Source organism: Microtus pennsylvanicus, chromosome 16, assembly GCF_037038515.1.
Source record: "Microtus pennsylvanicus isolate mMicPen1 chromosome 16, mMicPen1.hap1, whole genome shotgun sequence".
Classification (NCBI taxonomy): Eukaryota; Metazoa; Chordata; class Mammalia; order Rodentia; family Cricetidae; genus Microtus; species Microtus pennsylvanicus.
The window spans coordinates 13,425,477-13,444,115 of record NC_134594.1 but is presented as its reverse complement, the minus strand read 5'-3'; the positions used below and the strand labels follow the sequence as shown (position 1 = coordinate 13,444,115).

Here is an 18,639-nt window from a genome sequence, read left to right as displayed (position 1 = left end):
AATTTTAAAATTAAAAAAACACTGTTGTGTTAGTAACAAAGGTTTTTACACACCTTCAAGTACTTAGCATATTTCATCAGAATTAACAAAACTCCAGAGTATCAGACTAGAGATCTTTTGGCAAACAGTTACTGTAGAAAATCCCTGCAACTGATGACACTAGCAGTTTTCCTATTCTTATAGATTGAGTTTAAAAATTTAACTGAATGGTAAACTGAACTTGAAGAGTTGATACAAGCATCTTTCTAATCCTCTTTAACAAGTAGATAAAATCAAAGGATGATATGTATTCCTAAAGGTGTATTGATAAGGTTGCATTAAAGAATAAAATATTTTAAAACTACATAACAGTTCCAAAAACTCCATAAAAGGCATTATTGTGCCTTAATTACATTACAAATCTGCCCAGAAAGAAACATAATGGTGAGAGCTAAGAATACAACACTAATAAAGAAATGAAATGCTTTCAAAAGGTTTAAAACTTAATTTTATTTAATAGAAGATTGAGATTAAGAAATGGAAAACTCTTAATCTATGAAACTGTTCTGAATAGTAAATACATACATACAGTTTTAAATATACTTCTCAGGAATTATCAAACTTCTAAGCCATTGTAGTCATTGTATCAAACATGTGTAAAGCTATGACTCAGAAAAAATTTGAAGGGAAATACTGTAGAAATTTCAAATACAATATTGTCTTTATGAAGAAATAACACACATCACCTGAACTCGAACATAAACCACAACATCTACAGGGAAGGAAGAGTAAGCAGACGTTGAAGATGACACTAGGGATGTTGTTGATTCTTCCATAGGATCTGGGATTTCAAAATGCCCCATATCTTCATCTTGTGAGCTGACTGCTGTTAAAATATTTAGTTTCAAGTTTTATAACATATCAAGGGCAAACCATTAGAAGATCCCTATCTCTAACTAGCATCAACATCAGAAAGTTGCTTTTAAGTCTGTCAGTTTACATATTCTTGCCTACTCAAATCTCAATTTCATCTCCCAAATTAAATTCTTCCACATCACAAACTATATACAGAAAACCGCACCTACTACTTGCCTACAAAGAAAGTTCAGTGCAAGAAACACATTAATCATTAATGTTGTCACTATTTAGCAGTACCCTTGAAATCCAAAAGCTTGGTTTTTGACTTGCAAAGGAGAGTGAGATGACCTCTCTGGTTCTTCTCCAGTTCTGTAACTTGTTTTATAATGGAATATACAACAACGTTTAATAGCACTGAGAAATTCTAATAATATCTAAAATCTGAATGTATATGAGAATACTTACCTGTATAATTCCTTTCAATTGGTGTAATTGGGATAGTTTCCAGAGCCTTCTCCAGAAAGTCCAATAGACAAGGGCTAATAACCATTTCTTCTGGTAATGACTGAAGTGCTACCCAGGCATAGAGCTTGGCTGTTTTTACTCCTCCACTGCTTTTTCCTTTGGCTAGAAAGTCAATAAATATGATGCACATTGAATGAAATTCAATAAAATGTCCCAACAAAACATGGCAAGTTAATGAGAAATTAGAACTGTATGAAAGCTTAATTAAGTGAAGTACTTTACCTAAGACTACATAAGAAAACAAAAATAGGCTGATGATAGAAATGATACATTGTTAGTCTACAAGTATCATTAATGATTTATAATACTATGTTTATTCTTAGTTATGCCAGGCTATACATTATGTTCCAAATTTTCAATTTTATACTTTTGCTAAGTTTTTGGCTGATGTTAGTCCATCTGTTCACTTAAAAAGATAGCAAAGCTTGACTAATATGATTTAGTGGAAAGTGGAGGTAAACTATCACAGCTTTTGGATTTTTTATACTTAATATATACACACACTGAGAATACTTCTATACATTGGATGCCATGTCTCATTCTACAAAATCTAGTATTTCTGCTTCATAAAATACATAAAAATATCTAACAAAGTCTTAGTTAACTTTGTCTTTAATACCCAATTTAAACATTAGCTGTATAAATATCGAAAAATGCCCCAAATCTGTAAGCCCTAACTTTCTCCATTTTATAAAATGGAATTCCAGTATGTGCCTCATTGTAAATGGATCTAGCTATGCTTTGTCAATTGAAAAGTGGTTAGCACTAGGCATTACCATCATGATTCTTTACTGAGTATTTTAAAGGGTTGATATGTGAAATTCTCAAATGAAACTTCTTTTATGATTTTTCCCTATGTTAGAAATTATACCACATATACATATACACATGCATATATACATTGTATATACATGTATATATGCATGTGTAAAGTATCATTTATGTGCTATGATAGCCATTTCCAAGATGGCTGCCAAGGATCCTTGCTGGCTTTCAAGCTCTAGTTCCCATCCTCAATGATCTGCACAACCAGTAAGAAACTAAATATAGTACTCTGTGATATTTAAAGCTATTAAGAATTTTAGGTTCAGTCAGCTCTTCTTTTAATCATTCCACTCAAAGTTTGTGAACTGCAATGTCATAAAAAATACTCCCATCCCAGTTGAGATGCCCACATGTGATGTCCCAGTCAGTCAGTCAGTCAGTCAGCCAGTCAGTCAGTCAGTCACATGATTAGGACAGGATGGAAAATCTTCCTAGTTTACTCAAGTATTCGGGTCTCCTAGCCAGCATCTTGACTTCAAGGTCATCAAAGACTTTTTTAAGTTGAGATTTATCAAGGCAAATTCCTCTTTTTTTTTCTGTAATCAACAGATAATTAATAATTGCAAGTATTGCAGTATACTCATATATGTGTAAATTTGATCCCTAGCTGACCATAGCTCTCAAACTTAAACCACATGAACAACCCCTTTGGTAAATATACATTGTTCTAAAAGTGTGGTTTATTTATTAAGCTTATTCTAATGTAATAAAAATTCAAGAAAGAGTCTAAAGTAGTTATTTTATACAGCAGTTTCCAAAGATGGATTTTATATAGCTATTACTGACAAGTCTATGTCCTTTCTTAAACAAAAGAATTAAAAAGTCTAAACAGAGCAAGTAAAAGAACTAAAAATTAAGAAAAGCATGACAGTACAGTCTCAAATACCTGAGGGAATAGGTGGGGGTTGGGGAGGAAGTAAGGTGTTAGTCTTGCTCTGGACAGTACAAGGTAAAGGAGGAGAAGAAGGAGATGCTGCGTTATCTTTCATACCATACAACTTGGACTCTTTGGAGAGTGTTCTAGGCAAGGAAGATCCTCTGGAGGCATTAGGTGATTCGGTCTTTAATGTCTTAGAATTGTAATGCAACTGTATTAGAAAAATTCAAAATAAAAATTTGGTAGATGAGGAAACAGCATGAAATATAGAAGATGTAGATCAAAGAAACATTGGTTCAAGAGCCTGAAGTCTTAGCTCCAGCTCTGTGAGTTAGCTTTCAGGTTCTGGAGACTTCTTGCCTTTTTCATTATTTAAATTAAAGAGATCAATCTAGATCATGTTTAAAGTTCTTTTGAGCTTAAAGTCTAAAGTCAATAATTTTTGAAATTAAAAACATTATTATTTAATGAAATTACAGTAGGCAAGCCTACTATTAATATCAGTATCACTTCTTTCTGCCAAACTTTCATAGGAAAAGATATATGAGCAAAATGGTAAGCCACAATTTAGATACTCTCATATTCAGACTATGGCTACATTTAGGTAAGCCAGAAAGTTTTTTTTTAATAAAACAAGGAAAAGACAAATATATTATAGAAAATAAACACTGCTACTAAGGGTCTAGTCTCTTATTCCAGAAAATCAGGTTTTTACCTTTACGTCCACTCCAGGAATATAAAACACTGTTGTTTCTAAGTCACTGGGCTTGGTCTGCAGAGAGGATGGCACTTTCTTGCCCGTCATTAAATGAGTCGTAGAAGCATAATTAGTTTGAAATTTTTTCTTTTTTGAAGGAGAATCTTGATCTAAACTCCTAGAACTTCGATCATAACTCCTACAGTTAAAAAAAAAAAGGGACAGGGTATTATTTTTTTTTAAAAAACTTTCTTTCTTTTCTTTTTTTCAAAACAAACATATTTATATAGTAAATGAAAAGTAGTAATTAAAAAATTTGAAAAAGGAAAGATCAGAACTTTTAGTTAGATTAATGTTTTAGAGAAGTGATAATGTTTTATGTTTTAATGCTAGCTGTATGTATGTATGTATATATAATATGAAATTTTGTAAAAATTTCATTTGATAGACCGTTAGAATCTTTTATTTCAGACATATAAAAAATAAAGGGAATGAAGTGGAGAATCTTTATTGCCAATTTCAGCAGCTGTTAGCATTCTTCCATTCCTACATTTCTATCTTCTCACTTTCTAGTAACTATTACCTTATTTTCATAACTAATTATTTGACCAGGAAAAAGCTGATGAAATGGCTCAGCCAGGAAAGCATTTCCAACAGCATCCATGAGGACCTGAGTTTAAGCCTCATAGCCCAGAAAAAAAAAATAATGGTGACACACACTCATAATTCCAGTACTGTGTAGTTACAGATAGGAAGATCCTTTGGGCTCTCTGCTCAGTCACTGTAGCCTAGTTGGTGAGCTGTTGCCAGGTAGGTTAAAGACCCTGCTTAAAACACAGAGTGGAAGGTATCTGAGGATCAATACCTCAGCCTGCTTCCAACCTCCACACACAAAAGTACATACATACATCCACACATGAATATACACAGCCAAAAAAAAAACCACAATCCAATGCTAAATCTGTTTATATCATTATTTAGTTAATGATAAAAACAAGTGGTAATCTTGCAGTTATACCCTGAATATTTCTATTTAGTGAGGCCCTATTTCAGTCTTTTCTTATTTGTTTGTAAACATATCAAAATTCCTAGTCAAGAGTCCTGCATTAATTATTCTTTAAAACAAAAATGTATTCAATACAAAGGCAAAAAAAATTCAGGCTTGTTGAAAGACTTCCAAAGAATTCTTTAATTATATATGTGTGTATGTGTGCGGTAAGTGCTATTGGGAATTAAATCCTGTACTCAGACAATAGGTACACTCTACCACTGAGTTAAAATCCTCAGTCTAAAGATCTATTTTAATTAAAAATTTACCTATTTCTAAATCAGATAGTCACTTTTAATTGCCAGAAGATATGCATTTGTTCTAAAGAATTGTATGTTATACAAATGACCACTATAACTATGACCAGTTTCTTTTAAATTAAATGTGCAGTTTTGGATAGGGAAAAGTCTGTGATAATTCATGGTATAGGAACAGTGTTTCTAGCTAATGAATTCCATGTAGCTTTTCCAGCTAGTCTCTTACCTTCTTAAACTTATATCATCATGCTCCTGCAAAAGAGTGGTCGGGTGGAGGACACATTTCCCACTGTCAATTTCTACCCGTATATCAAGTTCAAAGTCAATATTTCTCTCAGTAGCTGTGCCACTAAGACTTCGGTTGACTGGTGTTGTAGGCCAGCGTTCAGTAAGAAGTTGATGAACAGCAGCAAAGCCTGTGGCTTTCTTCCGAGAGGTATGTCTGCAGAAAACAAGGAATTGTTCCTTATAGCAAACTGAAGTCTTCCTAATGAGGTATTTTCCAATGTAATGTGAGTAATAGTATGCAAAGAAATTTTATTATTTTATAAAATAATAGAAATTATTCAACTAGTTAATCTTAACAAGTTTTTTCCAGGTTTAATGGAGTCGCAATTATGAACTGACCATTATCTGCTAGTAGATGCTAGGAGATGAAGACACAGGCATAACACAACCATTAATGAGTGTGAACACCAGTGTACGAACTATACTCTCTGAAAGAGGTCTCATTTCCACAAATTGCAAAATCTAAATGCTGGCTTCCTGTTTTTATTTAAAGACAGAAGGATAGGGAAAGGAAGAGAAGAAAAATGCAAAGGTCTTCGACATGTGATGGAGCTGAACACCACACACAAGGGTGATGACACTGATCCTGATGTTGCTCCACAAATTCATTCATGCTGTTAGCACAGCACTCAGGAGGCTGCCAGACTGACTACACAGCAGGAACTTATCCCTAAGAAGAAAAAGTAAAACAAAACAACCCCCAAAACCCTCCAACTAGATTAAAGACTTAAATATAAGACCTATTATGGTAAAACTCCCTGGAGGAAACAAAGGAAAAATTTCTATGACACTGATCTTGACAATGATTTCATAGATACCACAATTTTGAAAGGACAAGAAAATAAAAGAAAAAGCAGACAAAATTGGATCAAACCAAATAAGTTCTGTGTCTCCAGAGCAAAGGAAATAATCAGCAGAGTAAAAGGCAGCATATGAACTAAGACAAGAGGTTAATTTCTAAAATACATAAGAAACTCATAGAGATAAACAGAAAAAAAGAAAAAACCCAAAACCCAATTATAAAAAGAACTTATAGCCAGACTAAGCCCAGCACTTGGGAGGCAGAGGCAGGTGGAGTTCAAGGCCAGCCTGGTCTTGTGTGAGTGAGTTCCAGGACAGCCAGGGCTGACAGAGAAATCTTTTTCTTTTGGGCCACCAACCAGCTTTCAAATGACACAGAGGATTTTCTTTAGTTTTGAATGCTCAGCCCAGCTAAGGCACATTTCTGGCTAGGTCTTTTAAGTTAAAATAACCTGTTTCTCTTTATCTAGCCTTTGCCTCAGGGCTTATTCCCTTTCTTCTGTACATCTTACTTTCACTGCTTCTCTGCGGCTGGCTGGCTGGCATCGGCCTGGCTTCTTGCCCAGGGTGTGTCCCTCACTTGTTCCTTCTCCTTTTCTCACTCCTTACTCTCTTCCACAAATTTCTCCTCCCCCTTATTCTCTCTGCCTGCCAGTCCCACCTATCCTTTTTGCTGTCTGGCTAAGGGCCATTCAGCTCTGTATTAGAGCAATCAGGTGCCCTAGGTAAGAAAGGTGAAACAAATACAACACATTATTACATAATTAAACAAAACAAATGCAGCATAAACAAAAGTTACACACCTTTACACAGTTAAAAGTAGTATTCTGCAGCATAAACAAATGCAACACATATTTGCCCAGTTAAAATATTATTCCACACCAACCCTGTCCCAAAAACCAAAAAAGAGCAGTCTGGGTTCCCTGCCCTGTAGGAAGTCCAAGGTCCTCCCTGCTCTGTCCAGGTCTAGGAAGGTGAGGATCCAAACAGACTAGGTCCCCACAAAGCCAGTAATAATAACAACAACAACAACAACAACATCATCACAAGTTTAAAAAAAAACCAAAAAAGAGAAAGAAAAGAAAAAGAGCTTACAGTTTAAATAGACACTTCCAGACACTTCCAAGAAGGCTTTAGAGGTGGGTAGATTTTAAGGCCCTTCTAGTTCTTCAGGAGGGCACATTCTCAGTTAAGACTTCACACATATATGCCTTTTATTTCATCGACACTATTTCATCTCATTTCTTTCAAGAATGACTGGAAATCCTTATCCACTGCTACATATTTCCCTTTACTATTTATTATTTTTCTCAACTATATGTTTCTTTTTATTTTTATTAAACCCAGGAGGAATATTGCTTTTTTCTTTATTAAACCTATAACCATATCTCTATCTCCATTTTACTGACAGGTATTATCATGGAGAAATAATTTAAATAAATCCATTTAAATTTTGAAGAAAATAGTGCCATATAAAATTAAGTAACATTAGAAAATTATGGATATGAATTTTATAATTACTCAAAAATTAATACTTTTTAAATTTGTTGTTGTTCAGACTTTATATTTTTGAGACAAAGTCAAATATAGCCCAGGTTGGAGTAGGGCTTGTTATGTAGTCTAGGAGGATCTTAACTCCTGATTCCACTGCTGGGATTATAGGCATGTGACATCATGCTTGGCTCATTAAATATTAGGCTAGATAAAATGCCTTAGGTTTATGTCTAGATTCTGATACCGCCTAAAGATCTTAAAATAAAAGGCTACTCACGAGGGCTTCCTATAAATATAGAATCTTTCCCTCTCACGGTCTTCATCTTTTTCATCCTTTTCAGAGTCTTCACTGGTAGAAGACAGACTGTCATCCCGTCGGCCATCTTCGGATTGGAAAGGGACATTTGGTGAAAAGCTTCCTGTGGTTTTGGGAGAGCTGAACACCGAGCATGATCCTTCACTGTTTGATGAGTAATGCGATGGACCTTCAATAGTTACTGACAAAAGATCCAGTTCTGTCTCCTCTGGAAACTGAGTATAAAAATGGTAAATACAAATTAGATTTTTTTTTTCAAATTCTCTCTCAATTAAAAAGAGAAAAACTAAAAATATGAAAGATCTAAGTGTAAACATTTAAACTCTCTGAGTTGAATTTCCTCATTGTGAACTGAAAGGAAGGGCAGGCTCAGGGACATATATGAAATGGGAGAAAGGAAACCACAGAGCCACCACTGACACCTGAAAGTCACAGCGTCATTTTACTTTACAGGAACATAAAAGATCACACTTTAATCAGTTCACACTGAGCAGAAGCAGATTATGAGGAAAGAAAAAGAAGTCGACCATAAATCAGAATGGAAGAAAGAGCCCATGATGAGCAGTGACTGTGAGTGCAGATATCTCCTAGAGAAGTTGCTGTGGACAAATCTCTAAAATGAAACCTTCATGAATTGATGGAAGATATGTAAACATCTGAATAATAAAACATGTATCAACTACTCAAACCTAGCAATGCTGTATTTTAAAAGCAAATAACTTGTTTAAATACTGTTTGGGATTTTCCTGGAGGCCACAGTTTTAAAGTGTCCAAAACACCAGCAAAACTTGCTCTGAGCTGATTTCAGTTTCCCAGCTAATACTGCTCTAGTGCCATCTAAAAATGATTAGTCCCAATAAAGTGCAACTAGCAAGGTAATGTAATTTATTATTAAAAAGTAGATGCTACTGTAAGATTCATAGTAAAATAAAAACATTAAACATTTGTAGAAATCAGGTGTTCTTCACTTAAAATATAAAGGTGTTATTGAGTAAATAAACAGATAATTTTAGGACATCTTTCAATTTTTAAAGTTGATAAATTTCTCTAGGCAATTACCTATTTGCTTGATATTTATTTTATATAAAATCATACCTTCATAATCTATTATCTAATATCTAATCTCATGTTATCTAATTTAAGATTTTTTATATATAAATGGGGTATATTATTATTTAAAAATAGGACATAAATTACCTTCAGTTATTTTTACATTTAATTGTGTGTGCCGGAGGTGGGGTAGGGTGGGTGGCAGCACACGTGTGCCATTGTAAAGTTTTTGTCAAACTTATATATCATTCATTTTTTTAAAAAAAAAAATATTAAGCAGGATGGTGGGGGCGCACACGTTTAATCGCAGCACGTGGGAGCCAGAGGCAGGTGAATCTGTGAGTTTGAGGCCAGCTTCAGGATAACCAGGAATACATAAGAAACCCTATCTTGAAAAACAAAACAAAACAGTGTGAAAAGTATTTTCTTTTATGGATATATGTATGTGTCTAAGCACATGGATGTGCACCACATGTGCACAAAGAATAAAGAGGTCAGAAGAGGACATCAGATTTTCTGGAACTGGGGTTATATGTGGTTGTAAGACACCATGTGGGTGCTTGGAACTGAACCCAGGTCTTCTAAAAGAGCAGCAAGTGCTCTTACCTGCTAAGCCATGTGCTCAGACCTTGTATTACATTCTAATTGCTTTGAGATCAAAAATTATGGGATGCATGTTGAGACTCAAGTCTGAAAAAGTAAAGACAAGGAAACATATTTGGAGTGATTGCCAATTTTCTTTTGTAAAACTGAAATTTGAAAGAAAAATTCTAGGCAAGATTAAATGTCTGGTGTTGCACATGGGATAATGTGTGTGTGTTGTACAGATGTATATAACATTAGTAATTAGTTTAATGATGCATTCAGAAAAAAATTGACTTAAAATGTTAAGTATTATGTAGCACATTTTCACACTGTTCTGAATACAGTGACAATTTTTTAAATGATTCTTTTCATTTTTTTAATATTTTGGTTCTAGGGATCAAAACCAGGGTTTTATACATGATGGCAACTATTCTACTAGTGAATAATATCTCTTGTCCTGTTTTTGTTTAATGACTAAATTGCCCAGGCTGAGAACAGAAGCAACAACACATGACTGTATTCTGAGCATTTGGAAGCAAAGGCCATCTTCAGTGACACAGTGAGCTTAAAGTCAGTGTAGGCTTAGATGAAACCCTGCCTCAAAAACTGAAACAAAAGTAAGTCATTCATGTTGGGTTTGCACTTCCTGTTTTGTCAAGGAGCTGAAATTACAGGCATGTGTTGTCACACTCGGCTCTAAATATAACATTTAATAAATACTAGTGCATCACAGTGTCTTAAAAGAACTGGTAGTCAATGATCAATCAATTTTCTATTTGGAGTTAGATTTGACTTGAATTTGAAGCACTTAACAAAGATTGCTGATTTTAAAATGACTCACTTTGTAGTTAAATGCAAGGAAAAAAGATTGATTTCAGGATTAACAAACTGATAGTAATTGATTTAGTAAACTTCAGCTTTAGAGCTTAAAACCTGGTTCAATTGATATAATAATCTGATTAAAGTTTATTAATTTGAAGGTCAGGTAAAATTAAACTATAAGTAAATGTAAAACCAAAACGGGGTATTATGAAATAAACATAACAAAAAGAATTCCAACAATCTTAACCCTTTACATAAAGTATTTCTGAAGCTTCAGCTTAGCTTGAAAAGACATTTTAAAAGAAATTCAGGGCATTAATTAGTTTTAAAGTAAAATTTTATGTTGTTTTCATAAGTACCTGAAAGTACCCTTCCCCTGGAGAGCTGGGCTGTGGTGAACTTCCCCACACTGTATTTTTCAACTTAATTAAAATAATAAGAAAAGAAAATAAAACTCATGAAAAATAAAGACAACATAAACAAATATTCCCCAAATAAACATTTTCACATGAATTTTGAAGTGCTATAGTGTATAGCTCTGAAGTTGGCATTTCTTCTAGTGTCTACTATTTATAAATTATGAACTTAATACATAAATGAGCATGTATTTCACATTAATAACAGTGTAAAAGACACAAATTATTTAATGTAGATCCTCACTAAGAAAACTGCTCAACAAAACAACTCCATGTAAAAGCAAGCAGCTATGGGATTTTTACTCTACACACACTTGGTCATCTGCAGTGTTGCTGTTGTAGGCAGCGTCTGCTTGCTGGTGGTGCAGATACTTCACCTATGACAACTTTCACTTTCACCATAGGCAACAATTCATATTTTAAAATTTATTCTTAAATTTCATTTCATTTTTTAAACTACTAAGCAACACAAATCTCTAACAAGTACTGTCTCTCTTACTGTATCCTGGATGTTAAAAGTTACTCTGGGTCCAGGAGATGCCGCATCCACACGGATTTCTGGAAGCTCATCAGTTTCTCCTATTCGAGAACTATAAGTAATAAAATAAGCATAAATATATAACACAAATATAAAACACCAATAGTCTCATTTAAAAACTCATGACTTTACAGAAGTCTTATTAATGACATTAACATTCTATGTCTAAATATTGACCTTATCAGATGATTTAATTTTTGGAATCCCATACATTAGGCTTCAACAAGTGAAAAAGCCTCGATGTTTCTTTCAATTAACTTTACATTGTCTAAAACTAAACCATATAAAAAGGATTTATGCTTTTTATTTTTATTTTTTGGAGATAGGGTCTCCTATGTCCCAGGCTAGCCTCGAAACCACTGTGTAGCTGAGAGAAAATGCTCTTGAACTTTTGATCCCCTTGCCTGTCTGAAGAGTTACCATTACAGGCATGAACCACTCAATTTATGTGGTACTAGGAATTGAACCCAGGGTTTCATATATGCCTGGCAAGTACTCTACCAATTCAGCTACAACCCACCTTAGAAATTTCTACATCTTATTTTTATAGTGCTGACTTAATACTAAACGAGTTTTTAATGTGCACAATCATCCTTCCTAAATTGACTATTTAAAAAGCAACTACCAGTATGTAAATTTTATTTTCTTTGGATTATTTATAAGCTTATACATAAATCATATCTAGACAAGTTTGCTTTACCAAAATTTTGTTACTGTATTGCAGAATAAACACAGTGGAGCTTTCTTCAAACTAATGATGTATGATGGTAATTACTAATAAAGGTGATTTTTTAAAAATTATTACTATATAGCTGGAACACAGTAAAAACAAAAAAGTACTGAATCTTAGTTGGTTAGAAGCCAGCAATTTTATAATTTGTCTTACTGGTGGAAATATGTATTACCTTGCTCTTTCCATTCTCTTAAGAGGTGGTCTTCCAGAAGCTGAAATGCTCTTTGATCGGCTGTAACTTGGTTTGTAACCTAAACCCCACTTATCCTTGAGAGAAGCAGCCTAATAAAATGATAGAGGAAAAAAAAAAGTGACTCAAGGCAATTATATAATAATGTGGCATTTCACTTCAGCTAAAACAAAAACTGTGTTAGTTCTTTCACCTCCAGGTGACTTTAAATGACATCTGGCGTAAATGAATCAAGTACCACAACAATCAGCTATTCTGCTGTCATGATATCCCTCAGGAGGAGGAGACAATGGAAAGAAGAGCTACTGACTAACTCAACAGCAAAGGAAAAGATTGGGGAAGGGAAGCAGAGGACAGAAGCAAAGTGAGAATAAAGAAAATAATTAATTAGAGGAAAAGAAGGGAAAAAGAAAATGAGCAAAGATCCCAGGGAAAAGCTAGGTATGTGTTGAAAAGAGACCACTTTATTATTTCCAGGACCATTCAAACTGCACCCCTGCTGCAGATCTCTACTTCACTGTAACAGATGAAAGAGACTGGGATACTCAAATGTGCTAAGGTACTGCATACTAGAAGGATTCTGACACAGTTGAATATTCATGAAATCGTAGAGATCAAAGGGGAAATGTTGAGTGAGATAAGTAGTAAGACAGTAGATGAAATTTCAATGATATCTTTAATAATCTCTATCAAGTTTCATTTTTAGCAACCTACCAGATAAACTACCTTAGAAACAGCACAGATGTATTATTTTACTTAGTGTATGACTTTCAGTATAATTTTAAATATATAACTATGTACTGTTATTATCAAAGTCTATTACTTTCAGAGAATAGCAATGGATAAATTAAAATGCATTTAATCTTTAAATAATTCAGAGTAGAACTTGAGAAAGGTTCTCTGGCAGTTAAAAGTGATTGAGAGATCACCTACAATCTCCCCCATCCCTACCCTTCTTTTGGAGCTATTTTTATTTCCAGTTTCTAGCCCCATGAAAATATGACCATACAGAAAGTAATAATCCTTCCTGAGCTATAAGAGAAGGGCAAAATGCTGCACCAAGGATTTGGAAAAGCAGTAAATACATAAATGGGAGTTTCAGCTGATAAGAACAGAATTCACAAGTAGAGAATGTCATAAGGACAGTGCCCTGCCGGGAAATCTAAGGGAATGGAGTGGAGAATCTTTATTGACTTCTCTGTGCCTTGTTTTCTCATTTTTAAAATACAGGAAAAGGTGACTTCATAGAACTATTGTGGAGCTTTATAATGTAAAGTGTTTTAAATAGTGTCTGGTACACAGGTCTGCTATTCAGAAATCAGGTGGTATTATTACCAGCATGAACGAAAACATTTTATCATTGTTAGGTTTCAAAAAGCAAGCATTTGAAAATAGTCTTCTAAAACTTTTAAGTATGTACTCACTCGCATACTGGATCTCCGTAACTTTTTACGAACATCTCTTCGGATGTCATTCACAGCCACAGACTCCAGCTGTTGGTAACGCTGAATTTCCTGGTTTATAGTTCCTTCACTTGCACCCAATTTTCTAAAGGAAAACAAAACATAACAAAATCAAAAAGAAAAAGAAAATCAAAGCAAAACAAAAACCCCCACCAAAATGGAGAGAAGTTATTATAAAGAAGCAAGAAAGTAAAACTGATTTTCAACTGCTCCCTTCTAGTTCTTCCACTTGTCAGAGAAGCAAAGGACTATGTCTGGATGGGTCAAAACACCTGCAGCTTTAACACTCGTATCTGGAAAATTAAAAAGGCCCACTTGTTGTGGGATATTTGCACACCTGTGAAGATGTATTTGTTGTGATTGGTATAATAAAAAGCTGAATAGTCAATAGCTATGCAAGAGTTACAGGTGGGATTTCCAGGGGGAGAATGAGGAGGAAGAATTGAGACCAGCAAGAGACACCAGTGGGACTCTAAAGAAGCTGGATATATGGTACAAATCAGAGGTAACCAAGCCAATAGACAGAATATAGATTATAAAAGTATGGAGTAATTAAATTATAAGAGATAGTTGGGAAAAGTCTGAACTAAGGCCAAGCTTTCATAATTAACAAGTCGTCTCCATGTTGTTATTTGTGAGTTAGTGGCCCAAAGAAAAATCCATCTACACCCACTAACATCTGAGAAAAGGTTCTTATACTCTCTACCCATTGATGTAGCAAAAGGTGATAGCAATCTCATGCAAATCAAACACTAACTCTGTAGAAAAATGTATATACGATTTTGGAAGACTAATACATTCTGCCTCAAGTTTTTTTTATACCTGAGAGTAAAACTCAAAATGATGGAAAATATAAAACATTACATGATAATTTACAGACAAATTCTAAGGTCACACCTTTCATTTTTCAAAACTCCTGTATTTGTGAGAAGTCATGATTGAATAATAACAACAAAATCCCCACAGGTATAAGTATTTGAAGATTATGAAAGAGGAGGCATGGCTACCACCTTTGAGAAAATGTAAGCTTCAAAGCTTAGCAAGAATATTTATTCTTGCACAAAAGGTACTTAGTAAAATTACAATACAACACATGTAAAAAAAAACAAAAAAGGTTACTGATGCTTACTGCCTTACCTCTACTATTGTTCTAAAGAACTGTTAATATCAACAGGCAAGATTAAAAAAACCTCACTGACTTTGAATTCGTATTTATAAAAGCACAAATCTCAGTTTTTTACTCTGAGATAGTTTTCTCATCATTACATTCAGAAAAAGCTATTTAACCTTACAACTACACTGTGAGGTTCACTGTGAGACAACATGTCACACCAGAACAGGTACCCATAAATGCTGATTATTAATTCCTCAAAAAAACCACACTCAACTATGCATGTAAATATAAGCAAGTATGGACATGCACATGAGTTGTATATACGTGATATAAAGTCAGTCATTCACTTCACAGAAATAAGGAGTTTTGAAGACATAAAACTAGGATTCCAAGCTTGACTTTATTGCTAATGAGTTCAGAAAATTTACTGTACTTCTTGGAGCACTGATGACATCACTGATAAACTAAAAGGTTTCTTTCATCTTTAGCATCTTATTTATTACTAGGCAATGCTATATTAAGTTAAAAAACCAATGACATACTTAAGATCATCTATGACTTTCGCCTGTTCATTCAGTTCTCTGATGTCCACTAAACGTTTCATAATCTTTCTTCCTCTGGGTTCTCCTGGCTGGCTAGATGATGTTCCTTGTCTTCGATAATCTATAGTTTCCTAAAAAAATTGAATGTATATATGTTAATACCACTTTCAGTTCATATAGACAATCTATACTACGAAATTAATGCCTCAGATCAAAGAAAGCATGCAAGAATCGAAGCCATCTATGGCAGATAAGATGATTGCAGTTCTCCACTGATTCAGATCCCCTCATTTCATAAGAAGCTCACTGAATGCTACCTACGTTTCCCCATGAGTGTGCTCTGCATGCTCTCAAATGGGACTGGCTAGACTGAGGGGAGCCCCACATTTCTGAATCACACAGATACTCTGCAGGAACAGAATAGCGCTGATTTTGGGGTGCCAGGCCTAGTAGGTGATTTACAAGTCGTTGCCCAAAGGTGAGTTTGTGGCCATCTCCATTTACTGTACTTCCATCTGAACTCTAAATAATAAACAGTATTATTAATTTAAAATTAATTTCAAAGACAAAACTATTTCATGATACAATAATAGATAAATGTATTTAAAATATCTTTACAAATCAAAACCAGAATGAAATCTGAAAGTCACTTTCTTTTTGACTACTAAGTAACTTGATAGTACAGAATAAGCAGTATAGCTGGCAAAACACATTTTTAAATGTATATGTCATGGTGTAAGCACTTTTCTTTTTAAAAGACTTATTCGTAAAAATCTTTCCTAGGATATGGTTTACGGACCATAAGACATCCATTTAGCATGTACAACTCCATGGTTTCAGGATATTTAGAACTCTACAGTCACACCACACTCTGAGCATCACCCAGAAAAGCTCCTTTCTTTGTAGCAGGTCTTTCCATCCCAGTTCTCAAACCTTATCACCCACCCAGACTGAGGACCCACTGATCTACTTTCAATGTTTAGATTTATCTTACCTGACTTCCAATGTTATATTGGTTAAGGCACATTTCAAATGTCATTATTATGAAATATACAACAGCACTGTAAAATGCAGACCCAGAAACCTCTACCTTCTTCCCTTTCTCCATACACAGTAATCACAACACACAAAATAACACTGAGTTTACCAGGTATCTGTCTCAAGAAAAGCCAGTCTTGAAACTCCTACACTTACAGTATGGATTGTGGGAGACATAGTATCGACTTCGTCTTCATCTGACAGGTCAGCTATGTTCACTGAATTGAGGTCAGCAATGTCATCTATATCTTCCTCTCCTGTCAGTGTTGTAAGGGTGTTTCCCAGAGCATTAAGCCTTTTGCCAATGTTAGGGTCCATGTGGACATCAATCCCACACATTTTCCACAACACATTGAGAGTCCATGTTCCAGCACTACTACTTTCTGTTTAAATAAAGAAGTGGCATTTAAAAAAAATCCTAGGAATAAGAGTATAAGCAGTTCTAAAATGATGGACTTTTACAGCAAGGACTGTCCGAAACACCATACAGTGAATTGGTTTCCATGTATAGGGTGTGAATCTACCTCTTTTGTATAATAGCATGACTCTTTATCTCAAGGACTACACGTTTTTTTCTTCTGAGCACAACAGATATCCCCGTGCATGAGAAAAACCATCATCAATTTATCCATCAGCTACAAGTAACTAAATAACTGGTCAAAGTAAACATCAAAGCTGTAAAAACAAAAATCTTTCTCTGTACTTAAGAAAAGATTTGTTGGGAGCTGTGCAACCTAGTCTCAGATAAGCATATGACTACCTTTCCAATGTGTTTCCATGGAGCAAGGAACCTGTGGAAATGGACTCTTACTTTGTAAGGGCCAGTAGTCCATGGGACAGCATAGGAATTTGCAAAACTCGTGCAGATTCTTTTCTCTTTCATTATATTGGTGATTCTTTGGGTGGTTTTTAGTTTTACTCTGTCAGTCATACATGCAACAGTTGTAATTTTCCATGAAAATTCTATTTTGAGATATTTTTCCCTAAAATTCAACAGGGACCTAATGTTTCCAAAATCTCTAATCTGTAATTACTAACTACAACTCCTAATCCTGGGAGCTTTTCTGACTCAATAGAGACAGGTACATATGAGAAAACAACACTTGGAACATTAACCATGTCTCACAGTTCTGGACAGAAGATTAACACATAAGTACACAGAACAGAGAAAAGCCTCAGGAATACACAGTGCCAACTGTTAAGAGCAAGTTCTCTGGGCACCAATCATACAGAATCAATGATACGATCTAGTATATTCTGATGGGAATAACACAATGTAAAATATGGGAGAGGTAAATCCATCTTTACCATACACAGGAGCTTATACTGGTTGGAAAAGTATGATAGAGTGAGATGGGAAAAGAGCAACTTATCAAAGTCTGCCTTTTACAGAGAGACTGAGACATCGGACCCTCTTGTAGAAAAGGGAACTGTATAAAAATATATCTTACAGACATGAAATCACTGTCTGCGTTTAAATATTGTCCTTAAAGCATTGTGCCCATGTCTATTACCTTTAACTTTGTAACTGCAAAGCTGCCAGCTGATGTAAGTGCTGCAAGAACAGGATGTCTGGCTTTATATTTAGTTAATCTGGCAAAAATGCTGAACTCTATGTCTAGAATAAAGTTATGCAGGGTGGAAAGGTGTATTTGGAGAAGCATAAAGGAGGAACAATGGGGATTTCATGATCACAATGTATTCTTTAATTTGTCATGTATTTCTTAAAGTAAAAAATAGAAACCAATAATAAAGCTATTTATGTAACCTAGTAAGAAAAACTCTGTTTAAAGAATAAATAAAAACGGCCTGAGCTATTTGGAGCCACTTGAATGCAATCACTTGGTAATCAGAAGCTTTCCTTGAGCAGACACCCTTCCCCACCTCAGGACCTGAACCCAAGCTGAGGCTGGGCTCCAGCAAAGGTTGGTTTATTTTAAATGAGAGGGTGTAAATGAGGCCATGAGCTCTATCTATTCATGCAATGTCATCAATTAAAGCAAAGCAAACAAACAAAAAAGGATCCGAAATAAAAGAGGCAGTGAAAGAGGAACAAAACCCAGAGCTGAACAGGCCCTGGTAACAGATACTGGGTCCAGTTGTCCCCTCCCTTACCTGACACAGCATTCTTAAATTTAAAATCATCTGCAAATATCCTGGGATAAGATTTTGCTTTTTGTTAA

The 18,639-nt window shown here is 34.7% G+C and overlaps 1 protein-coding gene across 10 annotated transcripts in view; it reads right to left on the bottom strand.

The window, feature by feature from the left end:
* Bltp1 (bridge-like lipid transfer protein family member 1) overlaps positions 1-18,639 on the bottom strand; it is a 173,935-nt gene that overhangs the window by 22,589 nt on the left and 132,707 nt on the right. For 5 of the 10 annotated variants that reach the window (XM_075950545.1, XM_075950552.1, XM_075950548.1 and 2 more), the window contains 12 exons: positions 16,613-16,839; positions 15,419-15,549; positions 13,724-13,847; positions 12,282-12,391; positions 11,338-11,428; positions 10,782-10,844; positions 7,927-8,180; positions 5,293-5,508; positions 3,780-3,960; positions 3,074-3,275; positions 1,303-1,464; positions 726-865 (listed from right to left, as the gene is read on the bottom strand). In XM_075950545.1, the coding sequence (XP_075806660.1) occupies positions 726-865; positions 1,303-1,464; positions 3,074-3,275; positions 3,780-3,960; positions 5,293-5,508; positions 7,927-8,180; positions 10,782-10,844; positions 11,338-11,428; positions 12,282-12,391; positions 13,724-13,847; positions 15,419-15,549; positions 16,613-16,839 (1,901 nt within the window). Of the gene's footprint in view, positions 1-725; positions 866-1,302; positions 1,465-3,073; positions 3,276-3,779; positions 3,961-5,292; positions 5,509-7,926; positions 8,181-10,781; positions 10,845-11,337; positions 11,429-12,281; positions 12,392-13,723; positions 13,848-15,418; positions 15,550-15,739; positions 15,941-16,612; positions 16,840-18,639 lie in introns of all 10 variants that reach the window. The other 5 variants (XM_075950555.1, XM_075950547.1, XM_075950550.1 and 2 more) reach the window with 5 other exon arrangements.